The sequence below is a fragment of the Bos javanicus genome, chromosome 25, assembly GCF_032452875.1.
Source record: "Bos javanicus breed banteng chromosome 25, ARS-OSU_banteng_1.0, whole genome shotgun sequence".
Classification (NCBI taxonomy): Eukaryota; Metazoa; Chordata; class Mammalia; order Artiodactyla; family Bovidae; genus Bos; species Bos javanicus.
This window is the reverse complement of record NC_083892.1, coordinates 34,005,934-34,025,114: the sequence shown is the minus strand read 5'-3', so window position 1 is coordinate 34,025,114 and position 19,181 is coordinate 34,005,934. Positions and strand designations below refer to the sequence as shown.

At 47.6% G+C, this 19,181-nt stretch overlaps 1 protein-coding gene across 1 annotated transcript; it reads left to right on the top strand.

The window, feature by feature from the left end:
• Window positions 1-15,266: 15,266 nt before the first annotated feature.
• CCL24 (C-C motif chemokine ligand 24) lies at window positions 15,267-18,633 on the top strand. Its single transcript, XM_061401939.1, has 3 exons — window positions 15,267-15,471; window positions 15,941-16,058; window positions 17,548-18,633. The coding sequence occupies exons 1-3, from the start codon at window positions 15,408-15,410 to the stop codon at window positions 17,714-17,716; spliced, it is 351 nt and encodes a 116-aa protein (XP_061257923.1). The 5' UTR covers window positions 15,267-15,407; the 3' UTR covers window positions 17,717-18,633.
• The last annotated feature ends 548 nt before the right edge of the window (window positions 18,634-19,181 follow it).

Below are 19,181 nucleotides of genomic sequence, written 5' to 3'. Positions count from 1 at the left end.
CAGAGTGGTTTGTGCGGAAACTCTTTCCATCTCCTCTCTCAGTGCCATGATCTGTTTTGGTGCCTCCTACCTCTCCCAGGAGCTCATTTAGAACCCCATCTCCTCCAGACTCCCCAAACTTGCTGGTAGCTAACTACCCAACCCAACGAGGACTTCCTTCTGTGGCCTGAGCCACTGAGCCCATGAGTAGGAGCCACTGGCCCCACTCATGGTCTTGGATGGATTGGGCATCACCATAATTCCATCACTCATTTCTACTCTTGCTTTGCAATTTGCAAAGTGCACTTATAACTGTCATTCAAGCCTCCTACTGGTTCCAGGAAGTAAGACAAGCAAGTACATACCAGAAGCATATGATTTCCGATGATTCCAACCAATCCCACGAGATTTGAAGTCAAGCAAGTGGGAAAAGTGTGTCTGATCCCAGACCCACCTCTTCAGTATCCTTGGGCAGCCCAGTGAAGGAGCCGGGCCTCTGTGGCTCCAGCCTCAGTATCTTTCTGTCTTACGGAAGAAATCCAGCTGTGATAATCCTTCAGGAAGAATGCCCTTTCACTTCTCCTTTTACTGAGGTCCTTGACCTTGAGCTTTTGTGGATCAGCAGAATCTGATCCTTCCTTGACTTCCAATCAGGAGCTCTTTCTACAAGAGAAGGATGGGACCTGGCCTTGGGCAAGACAGGAAAACCGGGTGGCTATGGCTTCCTGTCCGCAAGCCTGGGGAAGCCTTGCCTTCTTAGGTGTGGCATCCTTAGCCGTGGCCCATCCGAGGGACCCTGTGCGCATGCCCAGAAGCCTTCCCTTCCTCCTGCACCCACCTGCTTTTGGTGAGCCTCCAGTTAGTAAATACCATCCAGCCTCCCTCTCAATACCACTGTTTCCCCTCCTTGCATCTCTCAGGACTTAAGGACCATGAGTCCCCTAAGTCTTCATTCTGCGTTCCACCCAGTAGTACACCGAAGCTAGCTCCTCCCACCTGGAACAGCATCTCTTCCCAACTCCATGTTCAGGTTGAAAGCCTGGAATCAGGCATGTGAGGAGTATTTACATCATGTGTTGTTATTGTTTAGTCACTAAGTCACGTCTGACTCTTTGCGACCCCATGGACTGTAGCCCAACAGGCTCCTCTGTCTATGGGATTTCCCAGGCAAGAGTACTGGAGTCAGTTGCTATTTCCTTCTCCAGGGGATCTTCCCGACCCAGGGATCCAACCCACATTTACCACTGAACCACCAGGGAAGCCCATTTACATCATAGGAATGAGCAAATGTTGCAAAACAGAGCTTTCCTCTCAGAGCCAGTTAAAGATTTACCAGTGCGTCACTGGGCTGCATCTCACCTGTCAACCAAGAGCTGCCAAAGTATTTGCTGATAACCACTGGTGTTGGTATCAGTTACTTCGTTGGAATTTCTGAGTCCCCTTTCCCAGCAGGTCAGCCTGACCTCAGGGGGCAGGGTCAGCCAGGTACTGGCAGATGGAAGCCAGGCCATGTGCCCTGAATTGATAAGAACTAGGGGATACGGGCAGACCACGAATAGTTTCACACACACACACACACACACACATACTCACTCCTGGTTTACTTTAATATTTGTGGGTTTATTTCAATGCATATTGGGAAAAAATATAGCCAGTACATTAAATCTGTGATTTCAAGGACTTTGTGTGTGTGCTTTTTTCTTTTTTTTTTTTGACTGTGCATGCAGCTTGAGGGATTTTAGTGGCCTGACCAGGGATCAAACCCAGGCCCCTGGCAGTGAGAACTCCAGGTCCTAACCAATGGACCGCTGGGGAACTCGGTTGTGGATATTTTTGGATGAGCTCAATTTCTGTTAGGTGTAAGATAGATTGGGTGGTGGGTAAACATTCTGGAGATGATGGAATGGTTGAAAGTTTAGTTGTTGGTGATGGGGTCCTAGTGAAGAAGTCTAGGCAGGGGAGTGAGCCGGGCAGTGTGCACTGTAGGAGGAGATTTCTCGCATCTGTGTGCAGAACAGATGGGACAGAGGCAAGTTGGGGGGCAGTGGGATGGGGTTGAGAAGGAACAGGTGGGTCTGGGAGTTAAATTGGTTCAATCAACAAAATTAGAGACATTATTAGATATGGGGAAGGGGACAATGGTGACTTGACTGGACGTTAAGAACAATACGTGAGTTGCATCTGGGGCAGGACGATTGAGGTATGTTTGTGTTATCTCTGCCGCCAATCTCCCAACCTCATCTCCTCTCATCACCTTCCAGAACTCAGTCAATCCGTTGCTCACCAGGCTTCCCATTGGCTTAGAATACCTTTGACCTCCTCATCCTGTGGGAGTTCCTGTTGTCTTCTTTTTGTAAAAATTAATTAATTTTTATTGGAGTACAGTTGATTTATAAAGTTGTGTTAATTTCAGGTGTACAGCAAAGTGAATCACTTACCTGTGTACATATACCCACTCCTTTTTTAAGATTCTCTTCCCACACAGGTCATTACAGAGTATCGGGGTAGTGTTTCCTGTGCTAAACAGTAGGTCCTTATTCTCTATTTTATATATAGTGTGTATATGTCATCCCTGTCTCCCCATCTACCCTTCTCCCTGTCCCCCTTGGTAATCATAATTTTGCTTTCTACATCTGTGACTCTATTTCTGTTTTATAAATAGGCTCATTTATACCATTTTTTTTTTTAGATTCCACATATAAGCAATCTCATATGGTATTTGTCTTTCTCTGTCTTACTTCACTCAGTATGACAATCTCTAGGCCCATCCATGTTTCTGCAAATGGCATTATTTCCTTCTTTTTTATGGCTGAGTAATATTCCATTGTATATATGTACCACATCTTCTTTATCCATTCCTCTGCCAATGGACATTTAAGTTGCTTCCATGTTCTGGCTATTGTAAACAGTGCTACAGTGAACACTGGGATATATGTATCTTTTCAAATTACAGTTTTCTCCAAATATATACCAGGAGTTGGCTGCCTTTTTTCCTGAAGCTTCCGCATCCCCCACATACAGCCATGTTTTCCTTTGTGCTCCCAGAGCCCTTTGTCTCTTTGTGCCTGGCAGGTCCTTGGCACTAGCGAAGACTCCCCCTTGTTAACATTTATTGCAGGTCAGACACCCTGCCAGGAACATTATGTACAGCTCATGGTTCACTCTCTTCTCCTAATACCCCTGGGAAGCAAAGGGTTTCATCCCCACTTCACAGATGACAAAATCGAGGCCAACAGAGCCAGGATCTGAACCCTCGCTTAATCACCGCTAATGTGCGTGCTCTTAATCTCTCTGCTTCCTATGCCTTATCATGCTCAAGTGTAATCATTCATTTGTGTGTTTGTCTTTGCACTGGACTTAGAGTTCTAGTGGCATTGAGTCTGAAATGGGTCCTTCCCTGGATCCCAGAACCTCAGCGCTACATGGGACTTCTTCATCTAAAGCTTGAATTTCCCACTAGGGAGGTCTGCCAAGAAGTGCTTGCATGGCCCACTTGTTGGGGAACTCGATACCATCCAAGATGTGCAGATTTGTCTCTATATGGCTCTGGCCACTACTAATATCTTCCTTTGTTGAGTTTTACCTCTTGACCCCTGCTTCTGTCTTCCTGGGACCTCCAGTGTCTAAGACAGAACAATGTGCCTGTATGCTCAGTTTTATCCAACTCTTTGCGACTCCCTGGACTGTAGCCCACCAGGCTCCTCTGTCTATGGAATTCTCCAGGCAAGAATACTGGAGTGAATTGCCATCTGCTACCCCAGGGGATCTTTCCAACCCAGGGATCAAACCTTTGTCTCCGGCATTGCAGGTGGATTCTTTACCATCGGAGCCATTGGGAAAGCCAGATTGTAGCACTGACTGAGATATGCCAGGGGATCTTCTAGTTCCCTTTGGTTTAGAGTTGTCCCAGTTCACTAGGCAGACTGGGCTAGCTGGTTAGCAGTACCACTGTCTCTGCTCCTGCTTCCATTAAGTTGAGCTCTGATCTCCAGTGCTATAAACATATGCGTTAGTTGCTCATTCGTGTCTTTGCAACCCCATGGACTGTGGCCCATGAAGCTCTTCTATCCATGAAATTCTCCAGGCAAGAATACTGGAGTGGGTTGCTGTTCCCTTCTCCAAGGGATCTTCCTGATCCAGGGATTGAACCCAGGTCTCTTGCATTGCAGGTGGATTCTTTACTGTCTGAGCCACGAAGGATTCCCTCCTATAAGCCTGATGTATGATAAAAACAAATAGAGTGAATGCATAAATTCATATCGCAAGAATGATTATTTTAAATTTATGAGACTTTAATATTTTTTATTTTTGAGTTCATTTTATGCACTGAGCCACTGACATAATCATATCTTTAGTTTTTATTCCTTGGTCAAGAAGCCTATTTTACCAGTATATTTATATACATCATCAATAAATAGGCCTACAATTAGATTTTTGGTTTATTACATAATATTTCCTAACCCTGTTTCAGTTGGAAACAAACATCTTACATATTGGTGTTGTGTGTTTGCTGAAAGACTCAATGCAGTTTATTTTATTCACTTTTGTTAAAGATTAGGGTTAAAGATGAGGGTTAATTTTGTTTCTCCTTCTTTTTCTTTTCAGGAAATGTAGAAAAATTTTTATTTTAAATTCCTGGAGTCAGAAGTAACCATTGTGAATATTTTGGAGTTTTTTTTTAAATTTATTTTTAATTGGAGTATGATTGCTTTACAAAGTTGTGTTAGTTTCTGCTGTACGACAATGTGAATCAGCTATAAGTATACATATATCCCCTCCCTCTTGAGCCTCCATCCTCCGACCTTCCTACCCCTCTAGGCCAACAGAGAGAAGCAAAATGAGCTCTCTGTGCTATACACAGAGAGCTGTCTATTTCACACACGACAGTGTATATATGTCGATGCTATTCTCTCAGTTCATCCCCCCTTCTCCTTCCCACCCTGGGTCCGCAAGTCTGTTCTCTTCATCTGCATCTCTATTCCTGCCCTGCGAATCAGTTCATCAGAACCATTTTTCTAGATTCCATATATATGCATTCATATATGATATTTGTTTTCCCTTTCTTCTCTTGAGGGAATAAAAACCATTTTGGGGGAGGAATTGAGGAGTGGACATCTCTAACTAGGAAATACTTCTTACTCCATCCTACCTCTCTGTTAGCACCCCATCCGCCGGCCCTGTTTGTGTGATCATTACCATGTGGTCCTTTATCTCCCCCCAGCCTTGGCCACAGACCTTTATTTTTACCTTGATGCTTGCCAATTGACACCTTCACCTCTATTAACTATTTATTTGCCTTTGAGATTACCTCATATTCACTTTTCAAGCATGCCTCAGTGGTAAAGAATCTGCCTAACAAGACAGGAGACTTGGGCTCGATCCCTGAGTCAAAAAAGATCCCCTGGAGGAGGAAATGGCAACCCATTCCAGTATTCTTGCCCGGGAGATCCCATGGAGAGAGGAGCCTGGCAGGCTTATAGTCCATGGGATCGCAAAGAGTCAGACAAGACTTAGTGACTCAACAACAGCAATTTTTTTCACAGCCCAGTAAAATAAAGGTGTTTGAAAAAAAAAAAAAAAGAAAAGTTGAGTTCTGGGAAGTCCTCCTATCAAGAGATCAAAGGGCAAGGTGCTTCATAGCTGTCACCTGTCTCCCATTGCACTGCCCAGGGCCACTTCTCTTCCGGGACGGGGCTTAGGGTATGCGAGGAGATGACCGCCCCGTCAGAGCTCCCCCGGTCTATCAATGGGCTGGCCTCTCTCTCCGAGCACTCACCCCCACCCCATGCAATGAAGCCATATTCTCAGATGTCCTCGTGAACTTTGGACTTTTGAGTTTTCAAGCCAAGCCAAAGTGAAATGTACAGGAGGATCCCCTCCCTGCCCTCGAGGCCCCTCCTCCCCGCCTACTCTCCCAGACACGATAGGAAAGGGGAAACATTTCTAGATTTGGTGCTACAACTTGTCACTTAGCCACCTCCAGGTAAGTGGCTCCCAGGACCATCCCCTGTTCCCAGTCCTTTGGGACCGTGTGTGCATTGGGTAACGGGCGGGGAGGGTACCAGGGATAGCAGTGATACCCCCAGCCTGCTCTCCCCTGATACTCTGCATGTCTTACCCCAGTGCCCATCCATCCTCCTGGCTCCTTCCCACATCTCCCTCACTTTCCACCCCAGACACTCTGTCTTCAGCCACTTTCAGTTAGGAGGTCAGGGCAGGAATCCAGGAGAGAGCTGATGGAGCCTGGTGCCGTGGTTCTTCAACAGAAGATGGAGGACCAGTCCTGCTGCATCATGGCTCTGGGGCTTGAGTAGGTCATTTAACCACTCTGAGCCTCAGTTTCCTCACCTGTGAAATGGGAATAATAAAGGATCAGGTAAGAGCTCAGAAAGGGGCTTCCCAGGTGGTGCTAGGGCTAAAGAATCTGCCTGCGAATGTGGGAAATGCAAGAGACATAGGTTTGATCCCTGAATCGGGAAGATCCCCCTGGAGAAGGGAATGGCAACCCACTCCAGTATTCTTGCCTGTAAAATCCTATGGATGGAGGAAGCTCAGGGGTGGCTCAGTGGTCAAGAATCTGGCTATCATGCAGGAGATGCAGGTTTGATCCCTGGGTGGGGAAGATCTCCGGAGGAGGAGACGGCAACCTACTCCAGTGTTCTTGCCTGGGAAATCCCACGGACAGAGGAGCCTGGAGGCTACAATCCACGGTGTCGTAAAAAGTTGGACAGGACTGACCAACTGAGCTTGTGTGCACGCCTAAGGACACCAGTTATATCGGATTTTATCTCTTCTGAATGACCTCATTTTAACTTGATTTTCTCTGTGAAGACTCTGTCTCCAAATCAGGTCCCATTTTGATTCTGGGGGTTAGGACCCCAACACTCATTTTTTTGAGGGAGACAAAAATTCAACCCCACACTTTATTAATTGATTGATTCTTATTTTATTCAGTTCATCACTATCCACTATTACTGATCAACTGTCTCAGACTTGACCAGTGTGAGCTCTGGCAAGCTAGCTCCTGTGTCCTTTGGACATAGGATTCTTTGGGCAATTTCTTTCTTTCTGGCACCAAAAGGATATTCCAGTTTCTGCTTTCTTTGACCCAGCACTGGAATCGTTTATTTCTCCAAGGAGAAATATCTTTGCCAGGTATGCTCATCACTACTGGTGTACTACCGTTTCTGAAAGATGATATTTACATGGACACCTCTGCTTTCAATTCAGCACCCTTGGGTTCACGCACTCCTTCCCCTGCTGCATATTTTCTTTTTTGAAACAATGTATTTATTTATTTATTTATTGTTGGCTGTCCTTGGCCTGTCCTTGCTGCACTGGCTTTTCTCCAGTCGCCACAAGCGGGGGCTACTCTCCAGTTGCGGTGCGTGAGCTTCTCATTGCAGGGACTTCTCTTGTGGTGGAGCTCTAGAGTGTGTGCAGGCTCGGTAGCTGTGGCACACAGGCTCAGTTGCCCTGCGGCATGTGGGATCTTCCCGGATCAGGGATTGAACCCGTGTCTCCTGCATGGGCAGGCAGACTCTTAACCACTGGACCACCAGGGAAGTCCCCCCACCCTTTGCATATTTTCAACACTCTTCTCCAAGAAGGACAAACATGGCTTCCATGATCCTCATTTCCAGAGGCCTAGAATACAAAAACAACCCTCTTATTTTAAGCTATTGTGTGCGTGTGTGTGTATGCTCACTTAATCGGTTGCATCGGACTCTTTGCGAACCCATGGACTACAGCCCATCAGGCTCCACTGTCCCTGGAGTGGGTCACCATTTCCTCCTCCGGGGGATCTTCCCAACCCAGGGATCAAACCTGCATCTTCTGAGTCTCCTGCATTGGCAGGTGTATTCTTTACTACTGGCACCACCTGGGAAGCCCATTGTAAGCTGTTAAAAGTCACTTGTGTGTAGAGGGAATGAGTGTCTTTTATTGCCTTTTTATACAGTAGGCTTTGATATAAGAAGGGACAGAGGGAGTCAGGAAGTACTGGGGTCTTAGGAGGGTCGGGGGAGGAAAGAGAGAGAAGGAGGCCCTCAAAGCTTCATCTCTCTGAGGACTCGGCCACGGAACCCGCCTAAGGAAGCTTCCTTTTCTGCCTGTTTGCCAGGAAGTGTGCCCAGGGTCGGGGAGAGCCGGGGGAAAACCCACTGCTTCCTGCCCACCTGTGTGCCCTCTCAGATTTCACTCTCATTAATCAGACCCTGGATGAAAGTCAGGCCATGTGAGGGAGATAGACGAGAGTTTTGAAACTGGGTGTGGCCTTTATGAAGCCTTCAACGCCCCACCACTGGAACAAACATTTGGAAGGTGTCCTCGGCAGCTTCTTCTTTTTTGGTTGTGCTGCAGGACTTATGAGATTAGTTTCCCTGCCAGGGATTGAAGCTGAGCCCGTGGCGGTGAGAGCACAGAGTCTTAACCACTAGATCTCCAGGGAATTCCCTCCTTTAAATTTTAATTTAGATAAAATCCACATCACGTAAGAATTCACCATTTTAACCTCTTTAAAACATACGTGTGAGTGGTATACTCACAGTTTGTACAACCGTCACTACTATAAAATTCTAGAACATTTTTATCACCTCCAAAAGAAACTCTGTATCTCCCTACTTTCTCTTCCTACCAGGCCCCCAGCAGCCAGTAATCTGCTGTAAATCTTTCTGGATTCGTCTGTTCTGAACATTTCTTACCAATGGAATCATAGTGTCTGGACTGTTGTGCCCGTCATTTAACTTAATGAATATATCGGTACTTCGCTCCTTCTCCCGGCTGAATAAAATCCCGCTGTACATTGCACTGGAGCCTTGTCCATTTATCACTGGAGGGACATCAGGCTGTTCCCACTTTCCAGCTACTACGAATACTGTTGCTATGAAGGTTCAGGTGCAAGTTTCCATGTGAATGTCTGTTTTCCGTTTTCTAGGGTTAGGGTGAGGGTATGAAGTTATTGGATCATATTGTAACTCTACATTTAACTTTTTGAGGAACTGCCAAATTTTTCCATAGTAATTATACCATCTTACATTCCCCATGAGTAATGTGTGAGGGTTCCCATTTCCTTGGCAACACTTTTTATTTTCTGTTGTTTTTTTTTTCATAGCCATCCTTGTGGGTGCGAAGTGATATCTCATTGTGATAGCTCATTGCTTTTCCCTATTGACTAATGATGCTGAGCATCTTTTCATGTGCTTATGGAACATTTGTCTCTCTTCTTTGGAGAAATGCCTAGTTAAATTCTTTGCTTATTTTAAAATTATATTTTTTTGTCTTTGAATTGTGGACTTTGTATATTCTGGATGCTAGAATTATCAGATAATTTCCAAATATTTTCTCCCATTATGTGGGTTGGCTACTCACTTTCTTGAGAGTGTGCTTTGATTCACAAAAGTTTTTAATTTTAAAGAAGTCCAACTTATTTATTTTTTTCTTTGCTTGCTTGTGCTTTTAGTGTCATATCAAAGAAACTGTTACTTAATCCAAGGTCACAAAGATTTATACCTATGTTTTCTTCTAAGGGCTTCCCCGGTGGCTCAGATGGTAAAGAATCCGCCTGCAGTGTGGGTCACCTGGGTTCCATCCCTGGGTTGGGAAGATCCCCTGGAGGAGGGAATGGCAACCCACTCCAGTATTCCCGCCTGGAGAATCCCCATGGACAGAGGAGCCTGGCTGAGAGTTTTATAGTTTTAGCTCTTTCATTTAGATTTTTGCTCTATGTTGAGTTAATTCTTCTATGTGGTATGAAGAGGGGTGTCACTTTATTTATCTGCTTATGGATATCCAGTTGTTCCAACACAACTGTTGAGAGACTGTTCTTTCCCATCAAATGAACTTTGCACCCTTGTCAAAAATCAACTGACTGTAAATGTAAGGGTTTCTTTCTGGACTCTCAACTCTGTTCCTGTAATCTACATATCTATCCTCATGCCAGTATCAATCTATCTTGATTACCTTAGGGTGCAATAAGTTTTGAAATCTGGAAGTGTTAGTCCTCCAACTTTGCTTCCTTTTTCAGGATTGTTTTGGCTGTTCTGAGTTCCTTGCACTTCCACGTGAATTTTAGGATCAGCTTGTCCATTTGCCTTCTATTTCTTAAACTTTTTTCTTCCTCACATTCCCTCTATATTTCTAACACCCTACATTGTGGTTGAGGTTTCAGCTGCAAATAAGATACAGTCAGGGACCGTGTGACCAGGAACAAGTTACTTCACCTCTGTGCAACAAAATTAATAATATCTACTCCATAGGGTCATTATCGTAGAGATTAGATTAAATGACATGATATACGAAAGGTCACTGGAAGAGACTAAGATTGCTTAGTCAGTTCACCAGCTTGTAAACAAGTTGTAATAAAAACAACAAAACAAGATGACCACCTTTTGTTTGCTGAAATGTTCTAATAGGTATACACTTTAGTGAACTACTTCTTTGGTAAATAAGCCAATATTTTTGTAAAATTTTTAATGCTTCCAAGTCAATGAAGAGTTTATAAGAGGCTCCTTACAAAAGGCATTTTATATGTCATTGCCTGGTAGATTATAAGATACAATTATCACTGTTTTGTACTTGATATATTATCTCCCAAAGAAAGACTGGTCTTTCCATGAAGAAATGGACTTTCTGAGTTGTGTTCGCTCCTGGATCCCTTGTCCCTAGAACTTACCTGCCACTTAGTATAATAAATATTCGTCGGGAAATAAAGGAAACACATAACCATCTTCTCATGGGAACTTGATCTATCCAGACGGGGAGCCAAATACTTGACATGAGTTATCTTACTGAATCCTCATAATAACCTACGAGACAGATATTGTCACTATGTCCCATTTTACAGACGGGGTGTGGATGCTAAGGTTTGGAGGAGTTAAGTAACACTGGCCACCCAGCTGAGTTAAGATTTCAACCCTGGCAGGTGACTCTCCAATCTAGAAAGGTGGTCATCTGAGCCATGGCTCCTGGTCCGTCTTCTCAGGGTTTAGGGAGGGGCTTTATTTTTTTTTTAACTGATGCAAAATGTTTATTCCAAGTTGGGAGGGGCTTTAAAAGATGGGTTCTGGACTGGCTTCCATGATGTGGGTCTTAGGAAACCCGCAGGTGCTTCTTACCCACAATCCAGGACGCGCCAGGGGTCACACCCAGATTCCGTATCGCCCTCTCCTCTAGGCACCTCAGGTCAGTCTAATGTGTGGAGCAGAGCCAATTAAGCTCTCCGACCCCTGATCGTCCCTCCCCTGGGAAGCTACGTGATCTCCAATCCCTGCCCCCGGTCCCTTCCTATCACACCTGCCGGTGGATCCAACCATGACTCGAGACCACAGATCTGACCTCACTGACCCTGACCTCAAAACTGAGTGGCCCCCCGCCAACAGGATCACGGCTGAGCTTGCCTGGCGAGAGGCACCGCCTGAACCTTGAACTCAGGTAGAACTCAGTTCAAATGCCAGCTCTCCCCTTTCCTAACCTTGGAGTTTCAGTCTCCTTGCTATAAAGTGGGGAAAATTAACGCAGACAAGAGCTTCAAAGTACTTAGCAGCTTCATCGGCAGGTGGGGCTCTGCTCCGTTGGTCACCTTTCCTACCCCATGCACCCCAGCCGAACATCATAACCCCTGTCTGTGGTCTGCTTTTGCACCACTTAGGGTCTTCAAGGCCCATTCTTTCTTTCTGGGACTCGTCTTTGTGTATGGAGTTGTTTCTAGTCCAAGGTAACAGCTCACCTCTTCTGATCGGTTCTTATGAGGATGTGCCTTGGAGCGCCCTCGTCCATTTGGCCGCTGTGCGTTGGCCCAGCTTCCCTTTGAATTCTGTGCTTCATCGTCGCTCATGGTGTGACCCACCCAGGAGAGGCAACCAGGACAGCACCCTGGCTACTGTTCATGAGGGCAGGACCACTGCCACCTGCTCCCTGCCAGGAACAGCTCTGATCCCCCCAACTGCTCAATTCCTCCCCAGGGCCAGCTCCTCTGAAGAAAACATCGGAAGGGAAAGGCCCTCAGCAAGGACCTTGGCCAGGCTTCTCAGACTGCAGATATTCTTAGATTTCAGATATGCTGTCTCTGTTTCTGTCGTATTTACATACCATTTGTTCTGTGATTTGCTTTATTTCGTTTTTTTAGTCAAAAAAGGCTTCCCTAGTGGCTCAGTTGGTAAAGAATCTGCTCGCAATGAAGGAGAAGTGGCTCAGTTGGTTAAGAATCTGCTTGCAATGCAGGAGGCCTGATTTCATTGAAACATGTATAATATCATGTATGAAACGAGTCGCCAGTCCAGGTTCGATGCACGATACTGGATGCTTGGGGCTGGTGCACTGGGACAACCCAGAGGGAGGGTAGGGGAGGGAGGAGGGAGGAGGGTTCAGGATGGAGAACGCGGGTATACCTGTGGCGGATTCATTTTGATATTTGGCAAAACTAATACAATATTGTAAAGTTTAAAAATAAAATAAAATTAAAAAAAAAAAAAAAGAATCTGCTTGCAATGCAGGAGGCCTGATTTCAATCCCTGGGTCAGGAAGATCCCCTGGAGAAGGGAATGGCAACCCACTCCAGTATTCTTGCCTGGAGAATGTCATGGACAGAGGAGCTGGGCTGGCTACAGTCCATGGGATCTCAAAGAATCAGACACAACTTTGAGACTAACTTTCAGCCCTCAGTTTTTTTAGTCAACTCATATTTTCTCTATCACTGTCATAGATATAAAACCCCTCATCATAGACCCTAACATTTAAATTAAAATGAAAAGCACCCATTCTTGTATCCCTTGTGGTGGTGTGACTGCAACACCGGGGGAAATGCAGATCTGGCCAACACCCCAACTTCTCAGATGGACAAAGCACAGCAGGGGAAGGGGCAGGGTCTGAGCTGGAGTGGAGGGGCTCTGGGTGCTTCATGGAGCAACCCCCTTTCTTTTTGGCCACCTTGCAACATGTGGGATCCTAGTTCATGGACCAGGGATTGAACCTGGGCCCCCAGAAATGGGAGCTCGTAGTCTTAACGAATGGACTCCTTCCCCAAGTCTTTGCATCCACTGTCTTGCCCTCCTGCCTTCCTTCTCTTTCTCTAGCTATCTCTTTCTATTCTGCTTTCTTGGAACCTTCAACTTATCCCTCTCTTACTTTGAGTAATTGCTCCGGCTGTTGGATTCCCCGTTTCAAGCGGGAACATGCAGGTCCCCGTGATGGGAGTCGGGGTAAGTGGCTCTGTGGTGGTGTCTAGTCATCTTTTGTAGATTGAATTTTTCCCCTTTGTAAAACAGGTTGGTAATCCCTGCCTTACCTGCTTCCCCAGACAGAGTAGTGAGACTGGGTATCGTGTTTCGTTTTGTCTTGAACCAGCCTTTCTTTTATTATTTTAAAACTAATTTTTATTGGAGTGTAGTTGTTTTACCATGTTGTGTTTGAGTGGGTTTTTGTGTGTTTTTTTTTGAAGTGTCTTGGGGAAGTCTGTAATTGGTGTTAACTAATTGGGGTGAGGCACCCCACCCCAAACCCTCCCACTAGATGACCTTCTGCCGTCCCACTCCGGTTGCAACATGTGGTCAATGCACGAAGGCTTCCCACCCTGCTCAGTCCAGTCCCCACTCTTCTCTGGCGTGCTACTTCCCTTCCCAGTGCCCCCTGAGTCATGAAACCCAGACAGACAACAGGGTGTCCCCTCTGAATCACTGAGGAGCAAGGATTAGAAGGGGTGCCCTAAAATGGACTTGTGAAAAGCTCTTGCACATGTAAAGGGCTCTCATTGAATGCTCCCATCTTCTGTCCAGTGAGAGTTGCCACTGCTGGCTGGGGAGGAGCTGAGTGGGGTGCTCAGCAATTTTCACTCTATGAACAAGGCACTGCTGATCAAGGCCTCCCCGACTTCAGCCCTGTCCCCATCAGAAGACCTGCCACGTGGCTCCCCTGTGTACCCACTGACCCCAGTCGGGCTGGGCAGAGATCCCATGGGAGTCCCTGATCCAGAGGAGAGTGACCCAGAGTTGGTCCATCATATATTCATTCTACAAATACTGGCCATGGAAGAGGTGACCTGCACGGGACTTGGTGGAAATGGGACATTGATCTCAAGGTGTTCATGGTCAACTGGGAGGCATAGACACACAGCTGGTCACCATCAGCCAGGTGATGTGGGCCACTGTCGTGCCCCACAGGTGTGCTCTTGCAAGACCAGAGTGGAGAGGCTGGAGAAAGCCAGCTGTTCCTGTGAGAAATGGAATGGAGAGGACGGAGTAGATTTGGGAAAGGAAGCAGCAGTCTCTAAACATGGGGTCCCAGGCTGGGAGCCAGGAATGGGGGACGGAGTTGGGTGGGTATCATGTTCCATTCAGTGTGACAACTGAGCTGAGTATTACGGGTTACAAAGCTCTAGGACAGTCCCCACTGCCTTTCATCCTCCAAACCTCAGCACAGCCAACCTCACACCCTCCACAAGGGCATCCCCTACTTTCCTCCTCGCAGTACTGGCCAGTCCTTCCAATGTCCCCTTGTCTCAGGTTTGGGTCCCTAAAGGAGACCCTGAGATGAGGATTCATGGGCCAGTGGTTTATCCAACAGTGCTTCCCGGGGAAACCAGCAGGGGAGAAGGGAAGCAGACACCGAAGGGAAGGGGTCACTCAAGCCTTGTCTCACAAAGAGAAACTGACTCAGCCCTGACAGGAACACTGGAAACAGTGTAGATCACACTGGACCTGGAGTCTGTACCCCTCCAGCCAGCATTGGTCAAGGGCTTCCCTGAGGATGTAAGTTTCCAGACACTTCCCACTTTCCTAGAGCCTGCAGGCTAGGCAGCTCTGGCAGCTTGGGGGCTAGAAAGGCAAGGTCACCAAGAGGCGGTGTGCATGAGCATGGGCAGGGGGTCTGAGGGGCTGGAGACGGATGATACTTGACTCTACGCCCACTCCGCCAGCACCTGCAATAGCTGATTCTATGCACTTGATCTTATATGTGCCTCCCCACTTAGAAGCCTGGCACAGGGTACATGCCTAATAAGAGCTGCTAAATGAGTGAATGGATGATAGTGTTACCCATTTTCAGATGAAGAAACTGAGACTCAGAGAGGTGAATGACTGACCCAGAGTCCCACAGGCAATGGCCAGCATAGCCAGCTCCATATCAGCCTTCTGACTGTGCATCCAATGTGTTTGCTCTTCACCCTGGCAGGGGAATGCCCTCCTCCTCCAGCTCTTTCTTAGCATGCTCAGGATAACCCCTGACTCAGCAGGCAACAACTTCCCCTTTGCAGATCTGAGGCTTCTAGGACTTTGAATGGGGGGGGAGGCTTCCCAAAGAGAGGCCGCTATATAAACCGATGTTTCCTCCTAGCTGCCTGAAAAGGGCCAGAGGGTAGGTCAAGTGCTCTCATCCCAGCCGTTCTCCTCCTGCCTGCCAGCACTGAGCCCTGAGCTGCCCTCTCTGCTCTCCAGAACATGGCAGGGCCCGTGACCATGGCAACCAGCCTCCTCCTCTTGGCCCTGTGCATTGCCCCTGCAGGTAAGACCTCTGACCCCATCCTGGGTCTCCTGTTCGGGATAGCCATCCCAAGGGCATGACTGGGATGGCACAGCAGAGCGTGGAGGACTGAGCAGCCTCGGTCTGCAGGGGAATGGTGAGAAGGGGGGCAGCCCAGTGGCTGGACCGGAGGTGTTTAACGCAGGGTGCGTGTATGCTAAGTCGCTTCTGTCACGTCCGACTCTTTGTGACCCTATGGACTTTAGCCTGCCAGCCCCCTATGACCATGGGATTCTCCAGGCAAGAATACTGGAGTGGGGTTGCCGTGCCTTCCTCCAGGGGATCTTCCCAACCCAGAGATCCAACCTGTGTCTCTTGCGGCTCCTACGTTGCAGGCGGATTCTTTATCCCTGAGCCACCAGGGAAGTCCTTAGGGTATGGGCCCTTATTGAAGCTCAGAGTCTAGGGCAGGCTAGTGGAGACCATGGCTCTTTTCTCTCCTGTCTTCTAGACTCCGTGACACTTCCCTCTTCCTGCTGCATTACCTTCATTTCCAAGAAAATTCCTGAGAGCCGAGTGATAAGCTACCAGCTTACCAACAGGAGCATCTGCCCCCAGGCAGGAGTGATGTGAGTAACTATTACTCAGGAGGGGAGCGGGGAGAGATGAGCCTCCAGGCCCACTGAGGGCCCTGCTCTGTGATCCCGGACAGGTCACCCCACCCCTCTGAACCTCAGCTTCCTCACCGTGAGATTAGCAAGAGGATTCAGAGTTGACCATCATAAATATACGAGGCAACCTCTGGGGCCTATTTTTGTTGTTGCTGTGTAGTTGCTTACTTCTTCCGACTCTTTGCCATACCACGGACTGTAGCCCGCCAGGCTAGTGTCCATGGGATTTTCCTGGCCAGATTACTGGAGTGGATTGCCATTTCCTTCTCCAGGGGATCTTTCCCGACCCAGGGATCGAACCTGCGTCTCCTGCATTGGCAGGCAGACTCTTCACCAGTGAGCCACCAGGGAGATCCACTGGGGCATATAACATTCCCCTAACTAACCCGCTCAGCCATTACATCAGCTGCAGTTGATTATCCCCATTTGACGGGGGGCAATCGAGGCTAAAAGGTGACCTACTCAAAGTCACTTAGGACTTGAAATAAACTTCAGAGTTTCGAGACAGCAAGTGGGAGCTCACTTCGTAAACAGCAACAGAAATGTGATCTTTTCTTAACCCAGAAGGTAGTATTTATTATGCATAACCATTTCCTTGTAGTGAATTGTTTAAAGCTGCTAACACTTGTTCAAATTGTTTTGCATGCTCAGTCACCTCAGTCATGTCCAGCTCTTTGCAATCCTATGAACTGTATAGTCTGCCAAGCTACTCTGTCCATGGGATTCTCCAGGCAGAAATACTGGAGCGAGTTGCCATGCCCTTCTCCAGGGAATCTTCCCAACCCAGGGATCAAACCCATGTCTCTTATGTCTCCTGCATTGGCAGGCAGGTTCTTTACCCACTAGTGCCACTTGGGAAGCCCCCAAAGCAAGCGTTTATGCAATGGTTTACAGAATTCAGAGAACTGCTTTTATCAGTCTGGAAGTTAATTAAAACTTTGAATCTTTATTTTGTCTGCATCTTTGAGGGACATTAAAGAAAACCATTGTATTATTATTGGTAATTTTCTCCATTGGCACCAGACCCAGCTCCACAGCCTGGCATCCCTGGCTTGGAAGAGGGCATTCCACTGCCTCCTCCCAGCTCTGGCATCCTTATCAACCGCCTTTCCTTGCACAGCGTGTGAACTGGAGGCCTTTTTGTCTTGGGGGTTTTCAATGCAACTTTTCTCATTCCCTGTGAGTAGACACTGTGTCTCTCCCTTCAGACCCAGTGTTCTCTGCAGGCAGGGCTGGGCTTCCCCACCTGACAAGGAGGTTACCGAACATGAACATGAAGTTTTTGAAACAAAGGGATGCAGACGCACAGAAAGAAGACATTGTGTTCAGAGCCTGCCAGGAGGCTGGGGCAGCGCACGTTCTCTGGGCTTCCGCGTGCCCTCCTCAGGAAGGGAAGGGATTCCCCGGCCCCGCCCGGCTTCATGGGTGCCCTGTCTTCTCCCCACAGCTTCACCACCCGGAAGGGCCAGAAGTTCTGTGGCAATCCCAAGTTGCCGTGGGTCCAGAAGTATGTAAAGAACTTGGATGCCAAGCAGAAGAAAGCCTCCGCTAGGACCAGGGCGATCAGCACTACAGCCCCCTTCTGGAGACACCTGGCCAACAGCACCTTCATCTAAGCCCGGCCCTGGCCCCCAGTCCTGAGCTGGGGACTGGGTCCCGCCTCCTGGCAGGCTGCTCTGGGCCTGGTGAGCCAGCGGTGGTAGGCAAAGGACTGCTGTTGCCGTTTCTTTGCATCATTCTCAGGGGATGTGTCTAGTTTATTTAAAAAACCCAAGGCTCCAAGGATCCCAGCCTCTTGCTTTTCCTGGGCTGGGGAGAGAAGGTCCCAGAAGCAGGGCCGTGGCAGTCCTTTGTCCTTCCTCTGAGCTGGAGCCGGCCCTTCTCCAACTCACAGGTTGCATAAGAGTCCCGGTGGACGAGGCCTGACCTACAGACAGATTCTGTTTGTGCCTTAGCCTGCAGGTAGCTTCGATGGGCCTTCTGGTCTTGTAGTGAGGCCTCCAGGCTGTCTGCCTGTCTGTCTGTCTGGGGATGGGTGACCTCTCAACACCTGTAGCTCTCCATCATGATGGGGATGCTCCTGGGTTGTCCTACTCACAGGTGAATAAAAACCCAACAAAAATAGAGGGCTCTTGGTCACAGACACTGCCAGATCCTGGCCCTCCTTGCACACCTCTGTGGGACATGATTAATAACGTTTTTAGGAACTCGTTGGTTTTTGTAATGAATGGACCTGGAGGACTTGGGTGAGGGGCCAGCCTGGGGAGCTGCATTCTTCTGTGAAGATACGGGATTGAGGAGATGTTTTGCTTCGTGGTATGTTTTGGCTTCCCTGCTGCTTTGGGGATAAAGACCCACTCTGCCTTTGAGGCTGGCCTTTCCCCTACGTTTTGCTGAGGGGTAGATGAGGTGGGAGTTGAGGGCGAAGAGGATCCCAGTTTTTTCCCAGCATCATGTCATTTGTCTGTCAAGTGTAAAGGGACACACTGGATGTTCTGAAATGACAATCCAAGTAAAATAGAATCTTTCCTTCGAGGTTGGTCCTGTCTTTCCTGTTCTCATCTCCCTCGGGCGGGAGGTTTAGGGTGTGAACAGTTGAGTGTGTGCCCAAGAGATCACCCTGAATGAGTTGTCCATTCAAGGCTGGGAGGGAATGAAGGCAGCCTGAGCCCAGGGCATCCCAGGAGTGGTCTTGGCCTGCCCTTGGGAATCCTGTTATTAACTTCGAGAAACATACATGCGTGACTGGATTCAGTTAAATTTATAAACAATTTCCACAGAACACATTGTTGCACAACAAGCTGTTTAGGCTTCATAAGACTATTAAATTATAAAAGATGGTCTCTGGATTCAAAGGATCAGGGAGAAAAATAACACATCAGCACTTACAAGTCAAAAGCAGTATGGCTTTCATACCAATCCTGATTGATAAACTGCAGGAGCTTGAAATATGTCACTTAACTTCTCTGAGCCTGTTTCCCTCATCTGTAAAATGTTGTTGTTGCTGTCGGTGTTCGGTTGCTAACTTGTGTCCTATTCTTTGCAACCCCATGGACTGCAGCACGCCAGGCTCCTCTGTCC

Excerpts from the sequence above, each read along its gene's own strand:
- CCL24 (XM_061401939.1), top strand. The coding sequence starts at position 15,408 with ATGGCAGGGCCCGTGACCATGGCAACCAGCCTCCTCCTCTTGGCCCTG. Across the intron at positions 15,472-15,940 it reads CCTGTGCATTGCCCCTGCAG|ACTCCGTGACACTTCCCTCT; the intron begins GTAAGACCTCTG and ends CCTGTCTTCTAG. Across the intron at positions 16,059-17,547 it reads TGCCCCCAGGCAGGAGTGAT|CTTCACCACCCGGAAGGGCC; the intron begins GTGAGTAACTAT and ends TTCTCCCCACAG.